General features: G+C 33.9%; 1 protein-coding gene across 1 annotated transcript in view; it reads right to left on the bottom strand.

The window, feature by feature from the left end:
• LOC118190113 (uncharacterized) overlaps positions 1 to 26,672 on the bottom strand; it is a 120,918-nt gene that overhangs the window by 10,974 nt on the left and 83,272 nt on the right. The window contains exons 28-35 of the mRNA XM_035360805.2: positions 23,459 to 23,547; positions 23,274 to 23,336; positions 20,132 to 20,224; positions 16,772 to 16,831; positions 14,020 to 14,120; positions 12,893 to 12,956; positions 9,336 to 9,499; positions 6,724 to 6,802 (exon numbers count right to left, since the gene is read on the bottom strand). Of these exons, the coding sequence (XP_035216696.1) occupies positions 6,724 to 6,802; positions 9,336 to 9,499; positions 12,893 to 12,956; positions 14,020 to 14,120; positions 16,772 to 16,831; positions 20,132 to 20,224; positions 23,274 to 23,336; positions 23,459 to 23,547 (713 nt within the window). The remainder of the gene's footprint in view (positions 1 to 6,723; positions 6,803 to 9,335; positions 9,500 to 12,892; positions 12,957 to 14,019; positions 14,121 to 16,771; positions 16,832 to 20,131; positions 20,225 to 23,273; positions 23,337 to 23,458; positions 23,548 to 26,672) is intronic.

The raw sequence follows: 26,672 nt of genomic DNA, 5'->3' as shown, positions 1-26,672 counted from the left end.
ATTTATTTTATGTTTGGACATTATTTTATAATTTTCAATAAGAAGTATTTCTAAAAATCCGTTTCACATACGTTATATATCTCGCGAGAAATGTGCTGAAGTAAATGCAAGTAAAACGAATGAAAGAGGTTGTCAACGAAAGTAGTTTACTCTACTACTGTTCAGCTAATTGAAAGTGCTGCGGAAATAATAGGCAGGGATCATTCCGCATTTCAATGCAGCTGTTGTACCAAGCAACGGGGCCCGCCTACATTATAAATTTCCGTCCGGTGTCTTCTCCAGTGAGGGTGCCCCTTGACCATGCCTTTATTTGAATAGGTTCCCATATCTTCCGATCTTTCTTCCAAAACGGTGTTGTTTTAAACACCTGGCGATTTCTATAAAACATTTATGGTGTTAAGTATCAAGCTATTTGTCCTGTGTCTTAATGTGACACGCAGTATGATTTTTTGTTTTGCCCCTGGGCTACTTTAAATTTGTATGCTTCAGAATAATGCTTGCTTAATTTTGTTAAAAGTAAAGATCATGTGATAATAATTTTAAGAAATTTCTTTTGGAATTTAAGGATTAATTAATAAACAAGTAGAAGCAATTTTTATTATTTAACATCTCTGATGTGAATATAACTGTATAATACGAAATAAATTTATTAATGTAAAATTTAAATTACATATGACTTAAATACTTCCCTTCTCAACCGCAAGTTTGCAAGAATTTTGAAAAATTTATAATTCTGTGTGATAATATTTACATTTATCGGACGATAAATATCTACACATAGTTGCACAGGTTATAAGGTATGTCTCCCACTTTCCTAGCGTCCTTCGTGGTGTAACGGTATTCCAGAAGTCCCAGCGAAGGCGGTTGCATATTTTTCATCTTTTCTGCTTCCAATTAACCTAATGACTCTACAAGGTTTGATAGATTTAAATGCTATGCTTGAAAGGTACAAGATCTCAGTTTATCAGAAAACAATTTTCTGTATAGTGGATGGATTAAAAGTAAAAATTAAAAAAGAAAAAAACTGAAACTATCTATAAAATGATATAGGTAATAATATTGTAGAGACATTAGATATATTTCGAGGCCGGAAAGATGAAAAATATGCAATGCCTTCGCCGATAATCGAACCACGGACCTCTCAATTACGTGCTGAGCGTGCAGACCAGTACACCACGAAGGCATGCCAAGAAGGCGGGAGAAATACCTCATATACTCTCCCTTTTAAAGGGCGACTGAGGTTTTTAGGGGACCTAATCGCCAAATCCTGGGTGAGGAGAATCATTATCCAGCACCCTTTTGATTCGGGCGCCACTGTAGAGGTTAATTGGAAAAGCCGGAGAGATGAAAAGTTAGCAACGCCTTCACCGGGAATCGAACCGCGGACCTCTCTATTACGCGCTGAGCGCGCAGACACCACAGATTCTCGTTAAGAAGGCGGGAGAAATACTTTATAATATCAGTAATCTAATAATAATAGAACTTCTGATGTTAAGCTTTAAGAAATAAATTTTAAAGAAAATTTTAAAAAAAGTCTGAAAGCTTTCAGATATTACGCCCATATGGGCATTTTTTAACGTTCTGTGTGTTACCTCTATTTATTAAATACCATGTTCTTCGCACTTAAATCATAAAATTCAATTCAATAGCCGTATCGCAAAATAATTTAGAAAGATCGTATCTTTAGATTTTTCGATAGACTGTCTCGCGCGTTGAAGATAAAAATGTATTTATTTATTATTTTTGGGGCGGGGTTGCCATTCCTGGCTTTGAAATTGTCGAGTTTCCTAATCAAAAACTCATATAGGCTTTACAAAATATGAAATAGATAATAAAACAAATTCCAACTTTGGGCTTCCAAATTCCATATTTGGGTGGATATGTGCACCATTGAAAATTGGATGGCTCTAGGTACCTTTGTTTTATCACAATGCGAGAAATATGTATACATTTATGCGGATTCTTCATTATTTAATTTCTTAAAATATCATAAAAACTAATGTAAAACTAAACTCAGTGCCCTAAAATATAATACAGGGCGATAATATTTGGTGGCAGCAATATGAAAAGTTATTCAGACTTTTAAATTTTTCGACGCAAAATGCCAAAACGAAATTAATAGCCTTTTGGGCTAGAAAGCTCAAAAGTTATATTTCTCTTTAAGATATATAATAACCTAATGTCGCTCGAAATATATCTAATGTCTCTACAATATTATTTAAGATAATAAACCACGAACGCAATATCAGTATAGTTGTATATGTAACAAGTTGTTAAAATAATTTTTTATTGTGTGTGTGTGGGTAGACTTTAAATCCTACTGTATTGTTATATAAAACGATTCTTCAGAAAACGACGTGATTTTGCAATAATATAATATTTAAACAATGGCTTCAGTAACTTGAAATTATGACATTTTCTGTCATTATATGTTATGCCATTATGTCATTATATGACATATTATGTCATTTTATTTAAAATGAAACAACTTATACATAGTGACTCTGTATTCGCGTGTAGTATGTTCCAAGGTTTACCACAGATACGTAAAACCGCGGATAATAGCGAATATTATACATAATACTGGATATTCGTGCAGATTATGTAAATAGGATCATATTTAATTGATAAATTATATAATAATAAAGTATACTACTTTACTTATTATATAATAATAAGTAAAGTGAGGCTGCACTATATTACATACTGTATTAATAAAGTAATGCAAAATATACTACATATTGTCTCGTACGTCTCGTTTTCGTTTTCATGCATTAGTCTAATCCTCCAAAAGTCGAGTTGGAGAAAAAAACCTATTTTCTATACAATATGATGCACAATTTCATGGGATCGTTGGGGGGAGGGAGTTAAATATGCTTAAAGTATAGCTGATGAAAATTCAGATAATGCTAGAAATAGGGTGAAAAGAATGAGGGCGTGAGGGAATGAGTGGGTGGAAACAAAAGAATTGAGAGAAATCTTGGTGAGAGAGAGCGTTCTCTTTGAACACTGCTGATATAATTATAGCCATCAAGCGAATGTGTATCAGGGGTAAAATGACTCCTAAGAATGAAAGTAAAGTTGCCGGTTACACTTTTGTCCCCCCCCCCCGTATTTGGTTACGTTAGCGGATACTGTGCGAAGACGATAGTATTGGACGTGCTTGAGCAGTTTATCTCAGTATTTCCCTCTTATTATACTCGTTGTCACATAAGAACACAAATTTCCCTTCCTGCCACGATAACTAACTGTACCCATCGATAACAATACACTAGATAAAATGGCATGGCGAGAAATTTACGCGTTCCTAAACAAAATGCCCCAAATTTATTGCCCTTCTTAAAGAGAAAGGTTTCCGCATGCGAGTGAGGGGATTTTACTTGAACGTCTCATGTTCTCATGAGTTCGTATTTCTAGGGAAATAGAGTATTGCAAGGTCTGCTTATTGTTAACTAAAAATGTTAGGAATTCTAATTTTTTTCCCTTTAAATTGCGGTTCAGTTTTATAAAAAGAAGTACCGGAGTTCATCTTATTTAGGGCTCCGGTGCGCTCCGGCTAGAATTGTAATTTATCTTAAAAATTGAGAAGTACCGGAGCAATTTAAGCACTAAATGCTGTTGATGTAAATTGTGGCCTACGATCATGTTCGTAGATGACGAGTTGAATAACAAACATTTTTTTTTTTTTTTTTTGTCTTTAAAACGCGTCCGGCTTTCGTGACAGATAACTTGGATTTACTTACATATTTATTTTAAGTGAGGTTATTGCTAGTGAATGGATGTAGACAGTTTGGCTCTCGCCTCAGTTTCTCAAGATGACTGCTAAATAATTGGCAGTAGAATGAGAAAGGAGAGAGATAATGAGAAGCAGGGAGAAGATAAAGATGAATATGATACGTAGAGAAAACAAGTTACGCGGAAGGAAGCTGAAGCAGAATTGCAGACTAAGATTTATATACAAATTTTCATCTAAGTCCGTATATATGATGAATGAATGTTATGAAGTCCGAGTATACATACAGAGCAAGATCTCAATTCTCTGTCTCAGGCCCATAATACCATTAGTTTAGTCTGGGTCCCAGGTCATTGTGATTTTGCTGGAAATGAACTTGCTGACAAAGCAGCTAAAGATGCTTCGCAACTACCCATGTCTGGCCCAGAACCATTTTACCCAGTTTCATATCAAACTGTTAAAAAAGAAGTAAGAAGCTGGATAAAGAACAAACACGACGATATATGGTCTAAACTACCAGACTGTGCTCATTCTAAATTGGTGCTCAGTACACTTAACTTATCAGGTAAACTCATACACCTCAGTAAAACTAACTTACGCCAGGTAATTCAACTTGTTACCGGACATGCTTATCTGGCCAAGCATCTCCACAAATGTGGTCTTGTCGAATCTCCTCTCTCCCCAGCTTGTGGAGAAGAAGGGGAAACACCTTTTCACTTTCTGGGACGATGTCCGGTGTTTTCTGTCCCTAGAAACAAATTCCTTGGGTTTCCCTATATTAGCTTTGATCAAGCCCTTCTATAATACAAAGAGGCTCTCTGGCATAATATAATAGTGTTTCTGATGTATACTAAACACCTACAGGTAAGGTGAATTTGAAACCACAAGAAACAAGCATTGAGACGCCCTGTGAGTTTTTTTTTTCTTTTTTTCCTTGTAAAAGAAACTATGCAAGGATTTCTCTCTCATAGCTGTGTTTTGGAATATAACTTGGAAATAGATATCAAATCTTTATACACCACCTGGCCATTTGGCTTGAGAAAGCACCTCCTTATTTATTCGCTATCGCACCCTTGTTTGGTCAAGAGTTTGCGTTTGGTGGTTTGGGAGGGATTGAATCGGCTCTTCATCCAATCGGGAAGTTTTCACAATTTAACCGACACCCTGAATTTAGAGATGGGATCTTTGCTGATACTATATATTTGGTGTCAGTTTGGGATCTTATCTATTTATTTATTATTTACCTTTCACGGGAGTTACCATTTAAATCCTTTGATGTAAATGATCAAATAGCGGAAGAGCAATGGGCAATATTGCCTAAGCTCTTTTCCTTCTTTTCTTAAGGAGGAAGCGCCACTAATGTTATGTTATGTTATACATACAGAGAGTGTCCGTATATAGATAACATCATATGTTCGTATATGATGTTATGAAGCTTCAGTGTATACAGAGCGAACTTTTTAAAAAGTAGAGACAATCTTGTTAGCAGGCAGACATTCGAAGTTATATTCCAGCATAGTTTCGTAATTCGTAATATTCATATGATAATAAATGTGAAAATTAAAATGCTGTTTAACTTCGTTTTCTGAAATTTGAAATAATGAAATATTTGAAATGAGAAAGAAAAATCTAAACAACGCTGATCGTTTGTTTTGCAAAATGATAACAGCAAAGTATGGTTATGGTTTTATTTGTGAAATAACAGATATACTATTAAATTTAGTTCTATATGCCATTTACAATGCGTAAGAAACCGTGTAGGATACAGAAAGAAGATAAGTCTGAGCAATTAAACCTACAACTACATTTGAGACTTCCAGATCAGAAGATAGTAAATTTTAATCCGTGATGCTAGTCAAAATAAGCATTGAAACTGTAGACATACAGATTTAACTCATTCAAACCTAGGTAAAATGACAGCTAATGATTCTTTTCCCATTGTCCTGACTATGCCCATCAGCTGATACTCAACGTCTCAGTTCTAAGCATCTCATCACTAAACACGTACTGACATAAGATTCTCACAAGCACATTCACAGCTTTCTAACTTTGCGTTCTCTCAATTACATGTTTTCATGCTTTGCAGCCATTCGGGTAAAAATGGAGTACAATAATAGGGAAACTGCTTCTTTCACAGATCCCGTGTTGACAACCACCAGGTTCGAGGAGCATTCCACTGAATTCTTCCTTCTGCAGAACATAGTTGGGACATGAAGTTGGAAAATAAACATTCCAAAATGGAATTTATAATTAGTCAATGAATTAAACTTTTTTTGGCGTCAATTCAAAATCAGCGTTAAATTAAGGCTGGTTTTTACTTAGTTTTAAAAATGCCTTAAAGGTAGTTATGAAAAAAATCTGCAAGGACATCATCCATCACCTACATCCTTAACTGATTTGTGGGACGTCCAAGTAAGAGCCTGGCAAACTTTGCCTCACGCCTACTAGGAGTTCCATAGATGTCCTAGACTAAAAAATTTTCGTAGACTTGTTGAATGCAAGCCTCACAGCGTGAAACTGTTGTTGAGGGAAAAGAAGCAGTGAATTCTTTACTAGTCAGGTATCCCCAACTGCGCGGCACTTCAGTGTGCGACTGAAAAATTCAAAGCATTACATAATAAATTTCTCCAAGTCTACTAAAAAAGCTATATTACGTAATTGTAAATTTATCTTCAAAGTGGCAGTATAATACAATGCTGGCATTCACTAATGAAGGGAATACTGCACCTTAAAATTTATTAAATGTGAGTCGATTAGGCTGGTAGAGCAGAGATTTCGCACAAATTGTCACACAGAAACACTTAGAAGGTCACAGAAGCTGACTACTTATATGATATAAAATGAACAAGCCGGCTGGGACTTTTGCCTTGCTGGTTATAAGCCGTATGGCGCATAACTTTAATGCTTATGATGGACCATTCGTATGGTGAGTACTGTTATTTTAGGCAAAACCAAATATAAGGTTTAAAACCTGTTTTAAAGATACTTACAGGTTTTGGCACACCTTTCATAATTTCAGCAAAAATGTACTTGTTCATAACTGGATACCGCTTCTGCCTTTGAATGGACCTGAAGGGGAAATATTTCATTTAATTTGAAACGACGTACAAATTATAAAAATACATGCCATAATCAGACAATTTTAGAAATGTTTCTATTTATTAAAGTTAAATAAATTATTAACGAATTAAAGATATAACCACTGTGCTAAGACGTTAGATCTGTTTCTTGAACTACATCATTCACACTTCTTCGACAGCTGGTGCCAACAAAATTTTAAGTCACAAAATAGTCTCAGCACTTATTGGTTTTGCCACTGTTTTTATAAGGTATTTCTCCCGCCTTCTTAGCGTGCTTTCGTAGTGTGATGGCTTGCACGCTGAACGCGTATTCCAGAAGTCCGTGGTTTGATTCTCGGAGAGGGCGTTGCTAATTTTTCATCTTTTCTGCTTTAAAAAAAAAAAAAAAAAAAAAAAAAAAAAAAAAACTAATGTTTCTACAGTGGCGCCTGAAATAAAAGGGTAGTGGATGATGATTCTCCACGCTCAGGATTTGGCGATTAGGTCCCCTAAAAATGCCAGTCGCCCTTTAGAAGGGGAAGGAATATAAGGCATTTCTCCCGCCTTCTTAGTGTGATGGTCTGCACGCTGGGCGCGTATTCCAGAGGTCCGTGGTTCGATTTCCGGCGAAGGCGTTGCTCATTTTCCATCTTTCCCCCTTTCAAAAATACCTAATGACTCTACAACTTTTCCTAATTTGTCTCCAACCCATCTATCTCTTCTTGATATCTAATTGATTGCATTCCAAACTATTTTCTTATAAAATTTTTCGATATTTTGTTTATAAAATTTAATTTAGTTATAGATTATTATAACTCAAAATTGCAAACAAGGTAATCCTTAAATAATTAATAATCAGAATTACAGTCAACTTCTGATTTGCCGGCGGCAAATTAACCGGATCCTATCTTCATAAAATATTGAGTTTTTTTTATTGTGGAACAATGAAAAATTATGATCACAAACAAAAGTGTCGGCTGAAAGTTCAGATGGGAAAGAAAAAATCATGCAGGATAAACAATAGTGACAGTAAGATGTCGTAACCCATGGGAGTTGTTTTGATCCGCAATAGCCAATTATCTGGCATGTGAGTTTGACTTCAACAACATTATATAAGTTCTGTTGTAAATATTGTTCTTTTGTGCCATGTATAACCTAGTTTCTTCATTTCTAACGGTCTTTATTCTCCCGTTATTTATAAATTTATTAATTTAGTAAATTAGTCGGTCTTAAAAATAACAGTTCTTTATTTCACATTGACTTTTATCGAAATATAAGAGTAATGTGAACCAGAAAACAAAAGCTTACATTTATTCAGTTCTATTAGAAAATGTTAGTATTTAGGTTACTCCGTAGTTCTTTACCATATTTGTAGCATTACTTCCCGCAAATTATTTATTTATTAATTTAAATGAATGTATTTCAAATAACTGAAAATTTAAAGCTTTCATTTTGGTATTTTATAAATTTAAAGTTTATTACATTTGTAAGGATTATATTAATTTTATTAACAGTTAAATTTTGAGTTAAACTTCTTTCCTGTCAAATTCTTAACTTCAACTTACTACTTCCGGCCAGAACGTAGTTTTGGAATCACTCTGAATACTTAACGAGGAGAAGCAGGATTTAAACCGTGAATTCTACTTGCTGAGTGAGAGAGAATTCGAGTTTTTGATTTGTGTGTGTCTGCCTTTTAGTTACTCTCTCTCTCAAAGCTGTTATTACGCTCGGCCGTACTCAGGTCCTTGATAAGCTTCGTAGTCAATTAAAGTTAAGGGGCCAACTCGATTAGAATCTTGATAGCTTTGTCTATATCTCTTTAGTTAATCTTAGTTTCAGTTTATTTCTTAGTCTTCTAAGTTCAAGCCCAAGTGTCGGCTTTTATTGTACACTCCAAGTGTCGGCTTTTATTGTTCTTCTTAAGATTCGTCACTTTCTACAGTAACTCAGAATTACACTAGTGAGAATCTTACACATTTAATATAAAAATTCCTATAACTGTTCAAAATATTGCTAAAGAAATGTTTCGTTTAAATCGCGTCACTTATTGACGATCAGATTAAATATTTTTTAAACCTTCCTTCGGTCACGGGATCTTTGCCTTGAGGTTCTTGGAATTATTGCGCCGGGGATGCCCGGGAGAATCAGACTCCGCTTTAAAGGAATGGAAATTATCCACTGATTGAGAATTCCCCCCCCCCTTAATTCTTGTTCTGGTTGTTGTTAGAGCTTAATAACCGACTGCTTTTATCCCAAAATACTGTATATTTTTCCAATTTCCCTTTATGCTTTTCATTTTGATGATAACGATGATGTTCATCTTGAAGTCTTATATTCTTCTATTTGAACTTTCATATTTAATTCAACCTCAATTAATGGCTAAATATTTCAAAAGTCTTATAATTGCAAAAATCATGAGATAGAAAGGATAACATTCTTCAAACACTGCAGTTAAATTTTAAGAAATGGGAATTTCGAAATGTCATGAGAAAATACACATATGAATCATAACACATGAAACTATATTAATGCAAAAGAAATACCTAGCTATTATTTTTGGCGACCTAGTGTTCAGTAATTCCTTGATCTCAGCTAGTCTCATAAAGAACAGAAGATCTTCTTCAGGAAGACGTCCTTCGGACACCATCAATTTTGCAAGATGTCGAAAAGCTTTCCTCCACTCGTCAAATCCTTTCACCATAAGTGACTACAGTATAACCCAAAGATATTTCAGTGCAATGTCAAGATAGCACATCAACCAAATACACACTAATTCCTCAACACTCCGGTTATTAAAACTTTAATAAAAATAGAAACACATACACACGCATAGAAAAAAAATGATATAATTAGATGTTTTTTAAGATTTATTTCGATTTTTCTCTCTTTTGTCTCTTCCATTCTATTATGATAAACGGAAAAGGTTTTCTTGAACTTTATCAGACTCACACTCATACCAACCATAGATGGACAAGAATCGGTCTCTGCTAATGATATTTTCATTTAGACCAGGACTTTTCAACCTTTTTAGCCCCATGCACCGTTTCACCATTTCTAGGAAATCGTTAACCCATCCTTTTCCAAGCTCAAAATACATGCAAAAATGTAATTTCAATTTAGATTATTTTTTAACTTACGTTATAAATTAAACAATACAAACTGTAGATAATATTGATAAATACCAAAACTTGAACAAAACGTGTATTTTGTTTTCATAAACTATATATTACTAAATATTTATTGTTTTTGCCAATCTCACTTGTCTGACAATGGTCAGCACAAGCCGGCGTCTTTCATCGTGGCAAGGAGTCAAAGGCTCCTATCGTTGACACGAGCCTTGAATACCATATATGTGACTCCCAACTTTACCTCAGATCACGTCCCCTAGTTCTGAGAAAGAGCACCCCAGGAGATGTACGTAATTTGTAATTTAATCTTTCCACTAAGACACGGCCTTAAGACACATCACTTGACTGAAAAGGACATCTCCTGTGCAATTGAAAAGGTCAACCCCTATGCAACATATCAGAGCAGATATCAGACTAGATCGCAAAAAATTTCCATCTTCCAATAGCTAACAATTTTATTTCAGGCGTTCTATGAACTCTAAAGTAGTACTCAGCTTACTAGAGCCATGGAAAAAAAAAAAAAAGGGGGGGGGGAACCGATACCATGAAAGCGAAGGGGATCAGGACCGCTGAACAGTATCCAAAGGAGGATTTTATGCACACTTATACGTATACATACGCTCATCTGATGGAATAATCGCTAATGAAGGTTCTGGAGTATTTCTGACTACTCCAGGCAATACTACTTTAAACACAAAATTAGCATTGCAGCCACACTCTCCAACTTCTTTTGAGAGCTTCTGAGACTGAGGTTCTTGACATGTATTTCTGAATTTTGTATTCCTTTCCATTTCTGAGTAAGCAAAAGGACTCTTTGTCTTTTGCGACTTAAAAGCAGCTAGTTCTACAGGCAATCCCGGATAGAAGCTCCCTGATCACCAAGGGATAAACTTTCGTTTAAACGAGATTCAAAAGTTAGATAAGGTCTTCATTCTTCAATAGTTGCAAGCGCATGTCAACATCACAGTAACTAGAACGTAGATAAGCTGGCAAAAGAGACTCGAAATCTCAACAATAATAATAACGTAAATGTCACCCTTTTGGAGCAAATGCCATGGAAAAATACAGATTGAAGGAACATTAAGTTCGAATACAGCCCCAGTTCCATAACATCAATAGAGACTGATTTATAACTGAAACTTTAGTCTGGCACAATTGAAAATTGACAGAGAGAGTAAGAAAACCAACACACATAACTATAATAACTGCCCTTACGCACACCTGACAACTGCTCACATGTTTAATTGTCCAGCCATCTTTGCTGAATTATAAAAAACCTGGGGTTTTATATCAGAGACTGAACCTTTGCAATGATAACATTTTGCAGATGGCCTGTCTTCTTCGCCTACAGCACTACTTGAATAGGCTTCATCATAGACGTGACAACAACTACAACATGGCCTGATTTTCTCTGCAGGAAACTAATTTTCATATATTCCATTTGTTTTCTTAGAAAAAATAGTTTAAACTAAATGCTGAAGTGCTTTTCTTTAATGTAAAACAAAATGTAGCAACATTTCTGAAAATAAAGTTATGACGAATCTTTGAAGTTATAGTGATAAATGTGAGTATCCTATGAAATAATTCTTAAAAGCCAATATTTTCAGTTGTATTTATTTCATTTTATAGCATAGAAAAGAACAAAAGAGTTCTAAAAATTAGAACAAATGCGTCAGAACTAAAATTCATGGTTATTTAGAATGACAAAATGCTTTCAAATGACTTTATTTTTAATTTATAGACATAAAGACAAAAAAACACAAGAAATTAAAACAAAAAATGAGAAGAAAACTGCTTGATTTCAAATACAGATGATTCTTAATGGTTATAAATACACATAATTTATACTATGCGTCTTGACTTATAACAATGAATTTGTATTAAAACTACAATAACAGGTTGCATTTCGATAAAATCTGTAGTAACGAGTATTAAAGTTAACGATTTCTGTTGAATTTTAAAGGAACACAAAGAATTCCTTCCAGATGTTTTTATAATAATATGTAATAATAATAATAATTTTATAATAATATGTAATAATAATAATAATTTTATAATAATATGTAATAATTTTATAATGATATGTAATAATCCCAGATGTTTTTATAATAATATGTAATAATATGCTGAATGCATTTATTGAGCAATGGAATGGTCCAGAGTTCATAGTCAACAAAATTACAAGCAAGGTTTTAATAACGCTTGTTCTTTAAAAGCTTAATAATTTTACTACGCAGCTCGAAATAAAATGCAGTGGATGATAGTTTATTTGGTCAATTGCATCTCGCCTTTTAGTGTGTGAATGAGATATGGCTTAGTTAGTTTGCCCAAAACAGCAAAGCACAAGCATCGCCCTGTCTTATTGTGAGGATTGCATGTCTAAGGGAAAAGATGCCTTGAAAATGGCTCGTGCCTACTGACGAGAATGTGAAAATAGTATAAGATATCCCTCTTTCTTTCTCTGCCTGTCTGTGTGTGTCAGAGGGAAAATTTAACTTTGTGGAGGACTTTCAAAGAGAAACTGGGTCTTTGCTCGAACAAGGGGAAAAGAAATTAAACTAATGATTCTAAAATTAAGCAGTTTTAAAATATAACAGAAAACAATTAAGTTTACAAATTTGGGTTAGTGAGCAATGTACTAGTTAGCTTCAAATTAATTTGCCCCACTTTCCTAATAAGGCAAATCAAACTCAGCACCATTGAAAGCCTAAAACACTAGCTCGGAGTAGAATTCTCCATCGCGACAGTGGAAATATCCTTGCATATGTTTTCAAAACGTAAAAAATTATGCTGAAATGATGAAAGCTGAATCTCGAATGCACGAGTGAAGTTGTAATCTTTGCACTGCATTATTCTTTCTAACCAAACAATTAGTTGCCATGGGGATTCATTTTAAACCTACATATGAATGAAAAGATAGAGAAAAAGAAAGAAAGATGGCTCTGTTTTATTTTCAGAAATTTTATGTTTACCTTAGATTTTTCGCGATTTTGGATCGCTCTATGGCTGACAGGTAATAAAAATTTCAGCAAGTATCTGAAAATTAAAAAAGGATTTCATTTAAATAATTTTGTTCATGAAATAAATCGTACAAGTACAATACTATTATGAGCAGATATTAAAATAAAGTATAAAGTACTATAATCAAATATAGTTAATTACATTTTATACCGCAATTCAGTATTTCAAATATAATTGCAAGAGCGTTTAAGATACTGACCACCTTCTATTACTTATCGTTCTCTACGCAGCATGAGAATTTCTCCCTACAACGAACTTATTATTATGAATCGAAGGTGCATAATCCCTTTATGTTATGAATTTTGTACTTAGATAGGTAATTTTAGTGGAATTATAAGTAAAACTGTTGTATTTCTTTTATATAATATAACATGAAAAATCTTAAGATCCTAGCTATGCCGGATCTTAAGAATGTAAGTAAGAATACAGAGGCAAGTCCATATAACATTGAGTAAATGGGTATCTCGGTAATTTCACGAGATATCGCCAAACTTGGCGACATTTTGGTCCGGTCCCTATATCACCGGTATAGGTATTGTAATTGAATAAATGTGATTGATCACTACATTAGCTGTAACCGTAATTCGATCCTCATGTTGCCTTCCGGTAATTTCAAGAAGCAGAAGGTACTAGAAATATTTCGAAGGCTGGGGAGAGAGCATCTGCTTTGTTGTTGTTAGCTGTTAGTTCATTGTGAGTTCGAAGTACTATCTCAGGTTTAGTTCGCATTTAGCTTCGATTTGCATTGCGTTGTGTTTAACTTTTTTAATAGTTTGAAGTGTAACTATTGATTGCAATCTGTGTTAATGTGATCACCTGTACGAGCATTTCTGTGGAACGTTCCAGAACTCTGAAATGTTTCTTTTGATATAATAAATTTTATCAACCTATCATCAGAGCAGTTTGCATTCAATCTATTACGAACTTGTAATCACGCAACAATATATTGGATTTATTCAGTTACAACAAAGCACGTTAGATGTTCATAACTAAATAGCTGCCACAATAAGCATAATTTACTGTATTTTATAGTGAAAATAATTTGGACATTACTGAATTATAAAGATTTAAAAATTACCTAGAGAAGTATCCCAAAGGTACAGTGAGTTTTGATAACGTTTCATTTAAGTTTTCATTTACCTTCTTGATAGAATCTTCAGTGACATTTCCAGCCAGATTCTGTAATATAGTATAATAGTATATATATATATATATATGGATTTGCTTAAGCAAGATGTAATGAAAAGGATTTTTACTTCAACAGGATTTCTTTACGAAATAAGAATGAGAACTAACACATCTTTTTATCAAAAGTATTATATATGAAATAAATGTGCTAGAGGGGCATCTATCAACTGAAGTTTCGGTTAATCTAAACAGTAATCAGTTAATAATCTTACTTTACCACCAGTTCTTTACTAGGGCTACTTAAAAGCAAAAGTATAAGACATAAACTGTACAAGAGTTTAAAGCCAATACCTTTTTTAAAAATATATAAAATTCTTATGCAACACGTAATATAAAGCAAGGCTTGCAGGGGTAATAAAAAATTGCAAATAGCAACACGAAATAAAAGAAAATTTACAAATTCGCGGTAGAAACATAAGAAATAAATATACAGAAAGGAAGAGAGTGCCTTTCTGCCTTGAATTAATGCATGAAGAGGGGAAGAAAACCTAATCTTTAAAGAAATGAATTGGGAAATGAATTATCTTCCCTGCGTAAGCCTCATACAACAAATACGAGGATTGGAACTTTAATAGTGGCAACTATTTATTTACAAGGAATACAAAAGTGATTCGTGTCACCATGTTTTACAGTCCTTCAATATAGTCGCCAGCATTGAGTACAACCAGTTTCCAACGATGTGGAAGTCGCAGAATACCTGTAGCAGCACCTGTTTTGTTGATAGTTTGAATGGACCGGTCTACTGCCGCAAGAATCTCAGGAACAGTTTGGAAGCGAGTGCCACGAAGTGGTTCCTTCATCTTAGGAATTAAGTCATAATCACAAGGGCTTAGATCTGGGGAGTATGGTGGATGGTAAAGCACTGCCCAGCCCCATCGCTTGAACAAATCAGTCACAACTTGCGCTGCATGCGGCCGAGCATTGTCATGCAAAATGAGAGGAGCGTTCTGCAGAAAGTGTCGCCGTTTTTTCTCAAAGCTGGTCGGAGATTGTGCTCCAAAAATGAGCAGTAATACTGCGCAGTGACGGTCTGCTGTGGGGGAACGGTATGCGTTAGGATGACACCATCACAGTCGTACACGAGAATCACCATAACTTTCACATTGCTGGGGTTCTGACGAAATTTCGAACGTTGTGGTGACCCTTCAGTTCTGGCTGGTACGATCGGGCCCAAGTCTCATCCAGCATAATGATACGGCGTATAAAAGCATCTCCTTCGCGCTCATAGCGCTCCAGGTGGGTTCGGGCACCATCGTATCGTAGTCATTTCTGCATGTCCGTCAATTGATGTGGAACCCATCGTGAAGCAATTTTTCTCATGGACAAGCGTTCCTTCAGAATGTGCAACACAGTCGTCGTAATCCTGTTTGTCCGGCCAGCTGACGAATCATTTGGCGGCGATCACTGTTCATTAGTGCGGCAACAGCTTGCGCGTCTGCATCGCTGACACTCGGACGACCTGGCCGCAGCATGTCTGCCACGTTTTGGCGTCCTTCATTGAATGCTTTCACCCATCTTGCTACGGTTCTGTAAGGCAATGCAGATTCCCCGCAAGTCCCCTGAAGCCGTTGATGACACTGCTGTACGACCTCTGGCACATTCAATTTTTATCCAACATCGTTGTTCTTGTTTTGAAAACATCCTGACAACACTTACTTTAGACCGCGAGCTAATACAAGGATTCGTTCTTCGCGTCACTCCGCATGTGCGTGACGTAGGCAGGACGAGTCTTTTTGCTGAGAGGTAAGGTAGGTATGTAGTTTACGTGTGGTATACGCGATATTCTTTGGTTTTGTCGCGTAGCGTTTTTTCAGCTGTGTTGCCACGATTAAAGATCCAACCCTCGTATTTTCCATTTTGCATTCCCTCGAAATTAAAGGAACACAAATCTCTATGAGGTAGCCCAAATATCTTTAAATATAAATTTAATTTACTGTATCCAATTGTAAATTTAATACAAAATTGCAGAAAAAAAATTTAGTATTTAGTCCGTGAGACATATAATGGAAAAATACTTTGGTCCGAAAGGAAAAGAAGAATTTTTACATAATTAATTTTAAAATTGTTTTTCTCCAACTTTATTTAGGAATGATTGCGGCAGCGTCATTAGGGTTTAAACTTGATAGTTTATTTTATTACAAACTTTAAAACTCTCATCAGAAGTGACAATTAATTTATTACAGGATATAATATTCGGAAAATAATAAAAGAAGGAAAGAGAAGCTACGATTTCAAGAAAAATGATTAGATACACACTTGTTTGATTCACTTATGCCCAGTAATTCAGCAGTAACCAATACTGAACCAGCAGCTCAAGAGTTCAAGAGTAGAGCCTGAAATTCTAACAAGTTTTACGGAAAATTACAAGGATAGAAGTTAGGGTTAATGATAGCCTCCATTTGGCAGGCAGCTTCTTAGTACAATATATACAAACCTTCGTAAATTGTATTTAATACTGAGATAATATTAATTTATAAAACTATGTAAGTAACGCATATATATTTCATTAATTTTGTAAACTTTTACGGCATAATAAAATAAAATATTTACTGTTTTATGCATTTTTTCAAAAACTGAAGTATGTTGTCGATTTCAGAAAAATTTGGGGAAAACTTCGCTTCGTATGCATATTGAAAACTTACCTGTAACAGTTTGACTAATGGCTTCGGATCAGAACCCCATGTAATTGAATACAGGTCGAACTGAAAGAAAAATCATTTATTATTATTGATGCACTAAATTACAAAGAAAATATCATTTATTCGTACTTTTACATGCTATCTTACAATCATGACATATTTTCCTTTTTTTGCAATTTAATTTTGTTTACAATAAAGCCCTTTTAAATGGATTCATTTTACTAATTGAGATAAATATTCATTAAATTCATTAGTTTTAGATGATAACGACTGTACCTTTAATAATTGTTATTCTCACTCTATAATTGTTGTTAATATGAATTAAAATGGTTAATACATTTCGTTCTTTACCCAGCACTTCATACAAACTACTTCCATATATACAGTTATAAATAAAACAATTTTGTTCCATTTAAAAGAAGAGAAATATATAAAACAAATAATTATAAGCAAATTTATGAAATAAAAATATGAAAACATTCTTATAGAATTAAAATCGTTATGAAAATTGATAAATTAAAACAGCTATTGGAGGCTTCTAAAGAAAACAGAAGCTTTCAGCTATTTATTTATTTGAATACACGTGTTGAATACAATTATCTTCTATTATTAAACATTGTTGATCGCTCGAACATTTCTTTAAGTTTTTAACAGCTAAATTTATCAAAGGTAAAAAAAATGAAAAAACTATAAGAAGCTTTAAGACTATATCATTTAATAAATTTTCCTAGAACACACCATTTTTACTTATTGGATTCAAATTTTGGTTTATCCGCATTACTAAATTTTAAATCCATGTAAAGCTAATTTAAATTTTTTTAGCCGCTCAGGTTAGTTGAAATCCATTGCATCTTGTAGTAAATCGCACATTCGTGACACCATTCTCAAAGACACTTTATTTGATTACACGTATCTGGTAATGCTATTTTAGTCTAATAATAATAATAGATGTGAAGCGAGTTATTGCTCTGTCTGAGAAAAATGGCAAGTCTTGAGAAGGTCAAAATAACTTTTTATTTAAACAGAGTTTAGAACATAACGGCACTCCCTTGTGCTGCAATTTTCACAATTCGTGGTGATGCAAAATAAAATAAAGCAGTCCAAACTAGGTCAAACGTTGAACGTCAAGATACTTCTATAAGTTGTCTCAATAATTGGCACCGTAGTGTTAGACTTAAAGTGTCGGCAGCAAGAGAGCAACCGAATAATTACAATTAAGACAGCTGGCAGGGAATTAGCCACATACAGAGCAAAGCGATGTCAGAAGTACTCTATCTCAAAAACCCTCAGTTTAATTACTCACTACACATTTGCCTCCTAGTGAGGAATTTGGAAAGGAGATGTTATAGTAAAGACTGAAACTGTAAATAACTGGTTAATTAACACAAAATTCCCTACAACTTAAAAAGGCACTGTAGACGAATTTTGTTTCTTCCGTATACACTTTTTAGTTTTAAATCAAAAGGTTCAATTAACATTTTAAAAAGGCTCTCGTTTTTTGTTTCTGAAATTGTTTCAAGTTTTCTTTTAATTAACCTAATTCTTAAATTGCAATTTTTTCCGAAAGTTTCTTTCCTTATGATATAAGGTAATTTGATGAAACGATGATTGTACTGCAGCAGACTTAAAAGTTTTACCTGCTAATGTATCATGCTGAAAGGATTACCTAACTGAGAGTGAAGACGTGATTCCAAGATGGTGTAAAAGTAAGCGCAGTGCATACTGCGGTATGCAGACCTGAACTCGTGCATTAGTGAGTCAATCTAGTAATATGTATCAAAATAAAAGCATCAAAAAGTGACATGATAAGCTATTGGAGGCGTGAAGTGTCGCGTATTTACTACAACATAGCCAGATGAAGAAAAGTGAGGAAACCGTTGACCAAGTGAAGTGATAGCATGACATGATGCACGCAGATGGTTTGCAGTCATCAGCTTGCAGGGTTTCAAGTGATCGTAATCCAGAATGATCCTAAACAGTGTGGAATGTGGCAAACGAAAGAGCAAGAACCTTAGAGGAATCGAATTCTTCCTGGCACGCTCTTCCTCGTTAGGCCAACTGTCTCCTTGTCCTCCCCCTTATCCTCGCCTAGACACTTCGCATTAGATCTGTGATATTTTCTGCTTCTAGAGGCATTGTATGCCACTTTTTGATTATACTTGTGTTTGGAGCCTTTTTTTCATGCATGCTGTGGTATTTTCGATGCATAACCGCGAGATTTCAGAAATAGTTTGCTGTAATCTCGCGGTTATGCATCGAAAATACCACAGCACACAGTTTGTCACCACAGTAGCAGGTGACAGGTGACGGAGGACGGGGACGCCTGGTGTTTAACATAGGTAAACAGGCGTGTGTCCCACGCCCTCCCCTATCTAGGAATAACAACTCCCTGGGGCCCCGTAAGGCTGCCTCGGGAGTTTATAATACAGATCTAAAGATCAATACATGGCCAAACAGGGGCTGAGGATTATTGTTTGACAATGGTTGCGTGACACTAACTTTGTGGGTGTGCATGGCTGTTGGAATAACACAGATACATAAAAATATACAAAACAAATACAAGAATAGATACATATACAGGCAAAAACAAACAAATACTAACAGATACGAACATAAAGATGCATTGATAGTAGCACTGAGCCTTCTCTGGTATCGACTCAAAATTGAAATTACATGGTCTCTCTTAGTAATAGATCCTGCCATGATAGAGAAAACCAAGAGCCAAGTAAAACTTTAGAAGCTGTTGTGCAGCAGAAACTTCATTTCACTGAAACATTTCTGCTTATTAAAAAGTCATGGTGAACTTGACACATGGAATGGACTTGGACATGGAATGGATAGATAATTCTGTATTTGGTTGTCTCACATCGCTTAGTGATACAGAAATCAACTCCATAATTTGAATATCGTAATAAGTAATACTAAATAAAATTTTGCTCATAAAAATGTAATAAAATTTATAAAAATGCAGCCAATTTATAACAGGATTTAGAAGTTTTGGTATGCAAGGAAAGATTTTTCATTTAATATTACCACCGTATATTAACGAGTTTTTGAATGTCTTAATTCTTATAATAGTTTTGAAACCGTTTTCTGAAAACTTCAAGCATTCTGGGATTCGGAATATTTCTTTTCACTGCAATAAATGCATATTTAATAATTACTGTGTGAAATATCATAGTGAATGGCATTTTCCCTATACATAACGATAACCAGCACATTAAAAATGCATTTTCACTATGAAAATTCATCTTTCTGCAAATACCTTTGAGTAAAACAAAAATGAATAAAAAATTATACGTCATCTATTTCAATAAAGGTTTTAAGAAAAACTGCGCCGGAAAGATATTTTTGTTATTTTACTTCTTTTATGCATCTGTGTCCATGTTTCTTCAAAAATTCTCTAAATTTTTTTCCAGCAGATGAATTTGTTTCTTGCAGCCAACTCAGTGCCTCCTATAGATGATAGGAAAATAAATAATTAACACTCGCAAATTTATAACAATGATGTAGTAATATTTCAATTGCAATATTTCATTTTTCTTAAAAAATAATTCTTCAGAATGATTACATTTCTTCTTCTGATATTATTTTTTTTTAATATTTGTATCATTCATTTACACCGTAGTTCAGCAGAAAAATATTTTAGAAATGAAGAAAATTTTACTTGACAAAATTTTAACAGATTCAAGAGAAATAATACAACTCACCACACTAGTTATAATGACCCACCCAGTGTCTTACAGAAAAAATATGTTATAACAATTTGCACATATGCAAGGAATTTTCACGTTACCCTCTCGTGGTTCATGTGGTTACCACGTCCAACTAGAATGAGGAAGATCCGTGGTTCGAATCTGGTCGAGAACACAAGTGAGTTTTCATGTTCAGATTATTGAACTGAAGAGTAAGCAAGTATATAATTGGCATAGTAATTAGCAAAATGCCTTTTATAACATGTTCTGTTAAATGAATTCTATAAACAGTTGCACAGTATAGTAAATAACTGTAACATGTTTTAAGAGTTGTACTGTTATATCTTATCTGCTATCTCTAATATCTGTAAATGAATTTGAATAGGTAACGTCAGTTACAAGGTAACATTTGAAACCAAAGTAATGTATACAAAAACCACGTCTATATTAAAAACTACTAACTATGCTCCTACTATGAAATCCTGCTCTTGCACATGCGCTCTTCCAGACTTGCATTAACAGATTGCCACCCTTCCTTTACCTCCCGGGATATAGTCGGTAGTTGTGGTTAGAAAACATAGCTTATACTATTTACCAAGCTGAACTATCTGGACTATCTATCGTGATTACGAAGAAATGCGTATTCTGATTATCCCATTTTGAGAGACATTCCGGTGCAAATGAAATTTTGGCGATCATCATTGCAGTGCACTACTGAGCCTTTTTACTTCCTTGTAGGAAGTAAAAAGGAAGTATTGTAATCGCGAAAAGTTTCAGGTAGCATATTTCAACGAAAATATCCATTTTGACCGCTATCGAATGAAATTTAACGATGTTTTTGCGTGATATCTGTACGTAAGGACAGAATAAAAAACTCTTTTCCTCCAAAAAAATAATAAAACTGCTTTAAAATGAATTCTGAATAGAATTTTCCGTGGCGTCCGTACGTACGTATCTCGCATAACTCAAAAAAGAGTAGCCTCAGAACATTAAAATATTGTATATAGGGACTGCTATAACATGTAAATGTGCACTTCGTATTGTGGTTGCAATCGGCCGCACCAAACGTATATAAATATATTTATATATATATATATCCACTCTGTTACCCGACTCAGTGATCTCAGTTTATTTAGTCTTATATGTTTGTATATTGTATCTTTTTTGCTTTAAAAATGATTGAATTATGTTTTTCTTATCTTCCGGTTAAGGTTTTTATACCTTTAGTAAATCTGTATGCAATTTTTTTTAGAATTATGCAATTTTTTTTTAGAATTATCAACAATTATAAAGTTGTTTAAGTGCCGCTAAGTCTAATATTTTTTTTTTTGATGGCGGCCATTGCGCTTGTTTACATTTGAAACAGCAGGATAGCGGATTTTTTGCCAATCTAGAGAAACTTAGCTTCGCAATAACAAAGATAACGCCTTCATTTATTCATTGCGAATTAAATCATTCTTAATCTTTTCTGGAATTTTTTCGAGGAAATAAGTGTTTAAGATTTACTTCGTAATTTTTAGCACAGATATTTTGAGTTTTTATGTATTGCTGCCTTGTCGCGAAGTGAGAACTGAATTAATTGAATGAGAAATACTCAATCGTCTGTGAAAACTGTTTCTTTTTTGTTTTGTTTGCTTAATTTCTTTTATACATCGTTCTAGCTAGTATTTGAATAGAACATGTGGCAACGATTAGATAATTCTTTAAATGATATAAATTTTGTGCATTCTGAGTTGTATAATATGAACGAAATATAATACTGCTTAAGTGAACCTAGCGCCAGAGTGTCGCTGTGGTAAATAAATACTAGAATGAATTTTAAAGAATGTATTTATTCTATTGTGGTTTATGCGATGCCGGCGAAGTCGATTTAATTCAATCCAATGAGTTTAAACGAAATGAAAAAAAATTGCGTATAATTTAATATTCTGTACAAGGAAGTCATATGGTGTACACATCAGATTTTTTCTTTCAGACACAATTGCCTTGTGTTTTTAATTCACAGAGGTATACGACATTATTTATCATAAATTAAGAATGAAGCCTTCGAATCTTCGTTTTCCGTAAATCTTGAAAATAATTCGAGGTTCTTTTCATATTTGCTGTCTGTCGAATTCTAACGTAAAAATTTTCAGAAGTTTTAATTCAGTAATTTGTGAAAATTAGATTTATTGTCGTCCAATCATTAAAAAATTCAGTTATTATAGTTTCAGTTATATGCATAATCACTAACATCACTTCGTAACGGCTCCTGAGTGAGGGCTACATTTTTCATTTCTTGAAGAGAAATTTAGTGTTTACTTCTTGGAATAGTTGTTCCTTCTACACTTGTTTTGATTTTTATACAAATGATTCTGAAATTTAAAAAAAACAACTGGAATTGTTACTCAAATGTATTTAGAGTAATTGTATTGTGAGAAAAAGAACCTTTAGATTCCTTTTACCTTTTCAATAAATGTATGTACATTTAAAAAAATTGTATTTTTCAAGTTGTTTTCTATTTAATGCAAATTTCAATTTTTTCTAATACAAAACCTTTAACCTTAAGTATAAGTTTATTTATTTATGAAGGATTCGAAACTTAACGATAGGTTAAAGAACCTTCTAAGTTTCGGATGGGGTTCGATAAAATTTAGGATTCGTTTCACTTCTACTGTAAATCAAATGCAGTTAAGAAGGAAACTGCAAGTAGACGAGCATTTTTGCCCCTTCAGTATATTTTTAAAAAAATTTTTAAAGTTGTTATTTTTAAGGAAAAAATTTCAACTAAAGCTTAAAATTTTAATAAGAGACATAAAATCGGGCATTACCTCAATACGCATGCTCTTGAATTCCTGAATATTTACTGCTTTAGAAATATGGAAGGCCAGACTCTGAGAAAATAAATGTTTTGCACTTTGATATTTAAGCACTCTCAGAAATAATACTCTGTACTATTACAGTGTTATCTCCAACAGTTAAATATCATGAAAGAAACTATCATAAGTTTGCCTACCTGAATAGCTGAAGGAACATCAGCACTTTCTACATCGCTACCGGTACTTAGCAGACAAGAAGCATTGTTGTAAACTTCGTCGTCAAATCCTGTAAAAATATGTAGCTTTTACATTTGATATACAACATTAAAAATTTAAACTCTAGAATTGATTTATAGATTATTATTACTGAACAAAGCTTGTATTTAATACTCGTGTAATAATGAAACCAATATTTTTAACTTTGAGTCAAAAAACACTGTAACTAAATGTACTAAAATTATTGAGCAAACTAACTCGAAGTTTAAATAATTTTAGAGCGTTTAGCTACACGAATGATCCGATTGTGCCACCCATACCTATCAAAGTGAAGCTGTTTATCTGTTATTAATTACACATATATTAGCATATTTTGTTATTAATTGTATAATAATTCATAAACAGGTATTAAGGTATACCACTAAATTATAAACGAAGTAATGAGATTTTTTTCTGCCTGCCTATGTATGCTGTTCATTCTCTTTCCTTGAAAAAATTATTTTTTAAATGATGTCTGTTATATTTCACACATTGTTAGAGTAACTTTCTGAAGCTGGCCATTACCTGCTGCTACATATCCTATGGAATAATTCTAGCCTCTTGCATTATTCAGAATTTGACCATGGAATGTGTCTAGCTTCATTGTAGGTACAGCATCTTTCAAATACCTCCAGAAAAATTTCTATTTTCTATTTGCTTCAGCGACTCGACCACTTGAATTTTATAGATGTGAAAATATACATCCTTGAGGATCGGGTAAGTACTTTGCGCTGGAAGGATCATAGTCGCAGCTTATACCGTAGTCAATTTCGTGTACTTTGGTACACGTGTGCTTGAGGATCGGGTAAGTACTTTGCGCTGGAAGGATCATAGTCGCAGCTTATACCGTAGTCAATTTCGTGTACTTTGGATGATTCCATTCAACACTGAAGCGGTTCTTCCTTCTACAAGGACAGCATTCTTCCTTCTACAGGGCAGTGTTTTTTGTGTAAATGCTATCTGAATAGCCGTAACGGAGTCTATTTAAATACTCAGCTTTATTGAAATAATATGCTCACTCACAGGACAACACTTTATGACAAAGCGAAGTAAAAGATGACGGATAGTCGTAACGATAATTTTAGGCCCTATTGTCAAACTATGATCTCGCTATTATCATTTAAACTCTGGCAATTCTGATCACTTATGTATTAAATCATTATGTTGAGAGAGTAGTTAGATGAAATAGAAGTGTAAGTCTTCAGCATTTTTTTTTATTGTTTTTGTAATGCATTCTCTATTTGTTATCTGTTCACCATCACTAGCTCATGTAGACTGCTCGAACTTGATTTGGAATTAAAATCTCGCCATCATTTTCCTCATCTTAGACTGATAAATCACATCATCCAGAACGCTTGAGTTCAGGCATATAAAATCACCTACAAGAAGAACTGATTTTCAGTGAAACTGGCATTAGAAGTAATCCAGCATATATCTTGTAGCATTATAAAGGAAGAAACTCTTGACAATATGGTGCAGAAAGCCATTAACTTTGAGTATTTGTTATCTTACATTGCTATTACTTAGAAATCATTTCCATTAATGTATGTTTACACTGTTTTACTATTATATCCGAGAGCACTAGAAAATTTTATTTTTTGACACATATTTCCCTTAAGCTTATAAACATCTATAGGCTAGATAAGACACTTGGACATACGTTAGTCTATTGATGCTGACGAATTATTAAGAGACGAAAGGTATCTGGAGATACTCAGTAGAACACCTTCATGATGCATCGAAAATAAATTGCGATAAAGCATATTTGCAGCTTCTTCAAGATGACTGTTGCCATTTAATAAATTCCGTCCACCCCCACTTTATCTTGTACATTGAGAATACTTAAGATGTTCAGCATATTTACTCACAAAATTGTTTTTTTAATTTTTTTAATTTCTAAAACTCTAAAATCATTGCTTTAAAGCTCCACGTACAATCGTGATTAAAAATGACTGATATTCAATTCAAATAAAGAGGAAAGTCAATAATATTGTTGCGTTCTACGGGTTCGTGGATTTGCAGTGATTGACGACAACACTTGTTGAAGTATCAAAACACAATTTATTTGCCAGTATTACTCAGGACAGTTCCAAAAACACATTTACAATCGTCAAAAAACTATGAAAACCACGCTGAAACAATCAGCAGTACAGCCTTCAGGATACAATGCCGAAGAAAGCTTCCCAACAAAACATTAAATACAGCTCGAGACTCGGTCGATCCAAGGCCATCTTGAAGAGAAGGCCCAATCCAAAGGGGTTCTTCCCTGCTGTGACGTCACGAGCGAGGGCAATGGTAGTAAGGCCCTCTCCAAAACAGTGTGAGTGTAAGCAGAGCGTACGTACGATTAAAATCTAGAAGGTATGTAGCATTAACTGTAGTAAATTTAACTTTTAGCAAGATGTATCGAAAGTTAAGTATATTTACCAGCTCACTTTAATTTTTTCTTTTAATTAATTCTGTTTGACCTGTACTTTTTAAAGTTAGATAATGATTCGAAATAAACACTTTTATGATAAATGAAAGCTAAAGAGATCCCCCCCATTTTCATTCATGGTCTAATACATATTTATTACATACGCCATAACATTTATGTTAGATATTATATAACAATCTAGTAAATTTCTCTTGTATCTTTCATTTTCAAACTATGTATCAAACACGAATCTCGTAATGCTTTATTGGAATGATTCCTTCTTCTAAATTAGACAAGAATAATAGTATTAAAAAAAATTCTTGAAAGTTAAAAAATATTGAGTTCGAGTTTGTACATATATTTTGTACAGTCACTAAGCTTTAATAGGAGTGTATTAATAATTATATTCTACAGTATATTTATTATAAAGCATTAAACAATTCACTGTAATTCCTGTAGTTATTATTTTATTAAGATGCATCATACAGTGTTAATTGAATTTTTACAGATGCCGCGAAAATGTAGCGTTCCGGGATGCAAGTCAAATAAATTACTATGCAAACGAAGATCATATTACAACTTTTAAGTTCCCCAAAGATGATATGCTGTGTAAAACATGGATTAGTAAAATTAATAGGAAAGACTTTGTACCGGGATCATGTGCTTGTGTATGCATTTTGCATTTTGATGAGCGTTTCATCATAAGAGACGATAGAGCAACACGACCTGATGGGACAGTA

This window comes from Stegodyphus dumicola, chromosome 6, assembly GCF_044657685.1.
Source record: "Stegodyphus dumicola isolate Sdum_Otavi_A_Nest chromosome 6, ASM4465768v1".
NCBI classification, from domain to species: Eukaryota; Metazoa; Arthropoda; class Arachnida; order Araneae; family Eresidae; genus Stegodyphus; species Stegodyphus dumicola.
Note: the sequence above shows the minus strand (reverse complement) of the source record. Positions and strands in the feature narration are given on the sequence as shown.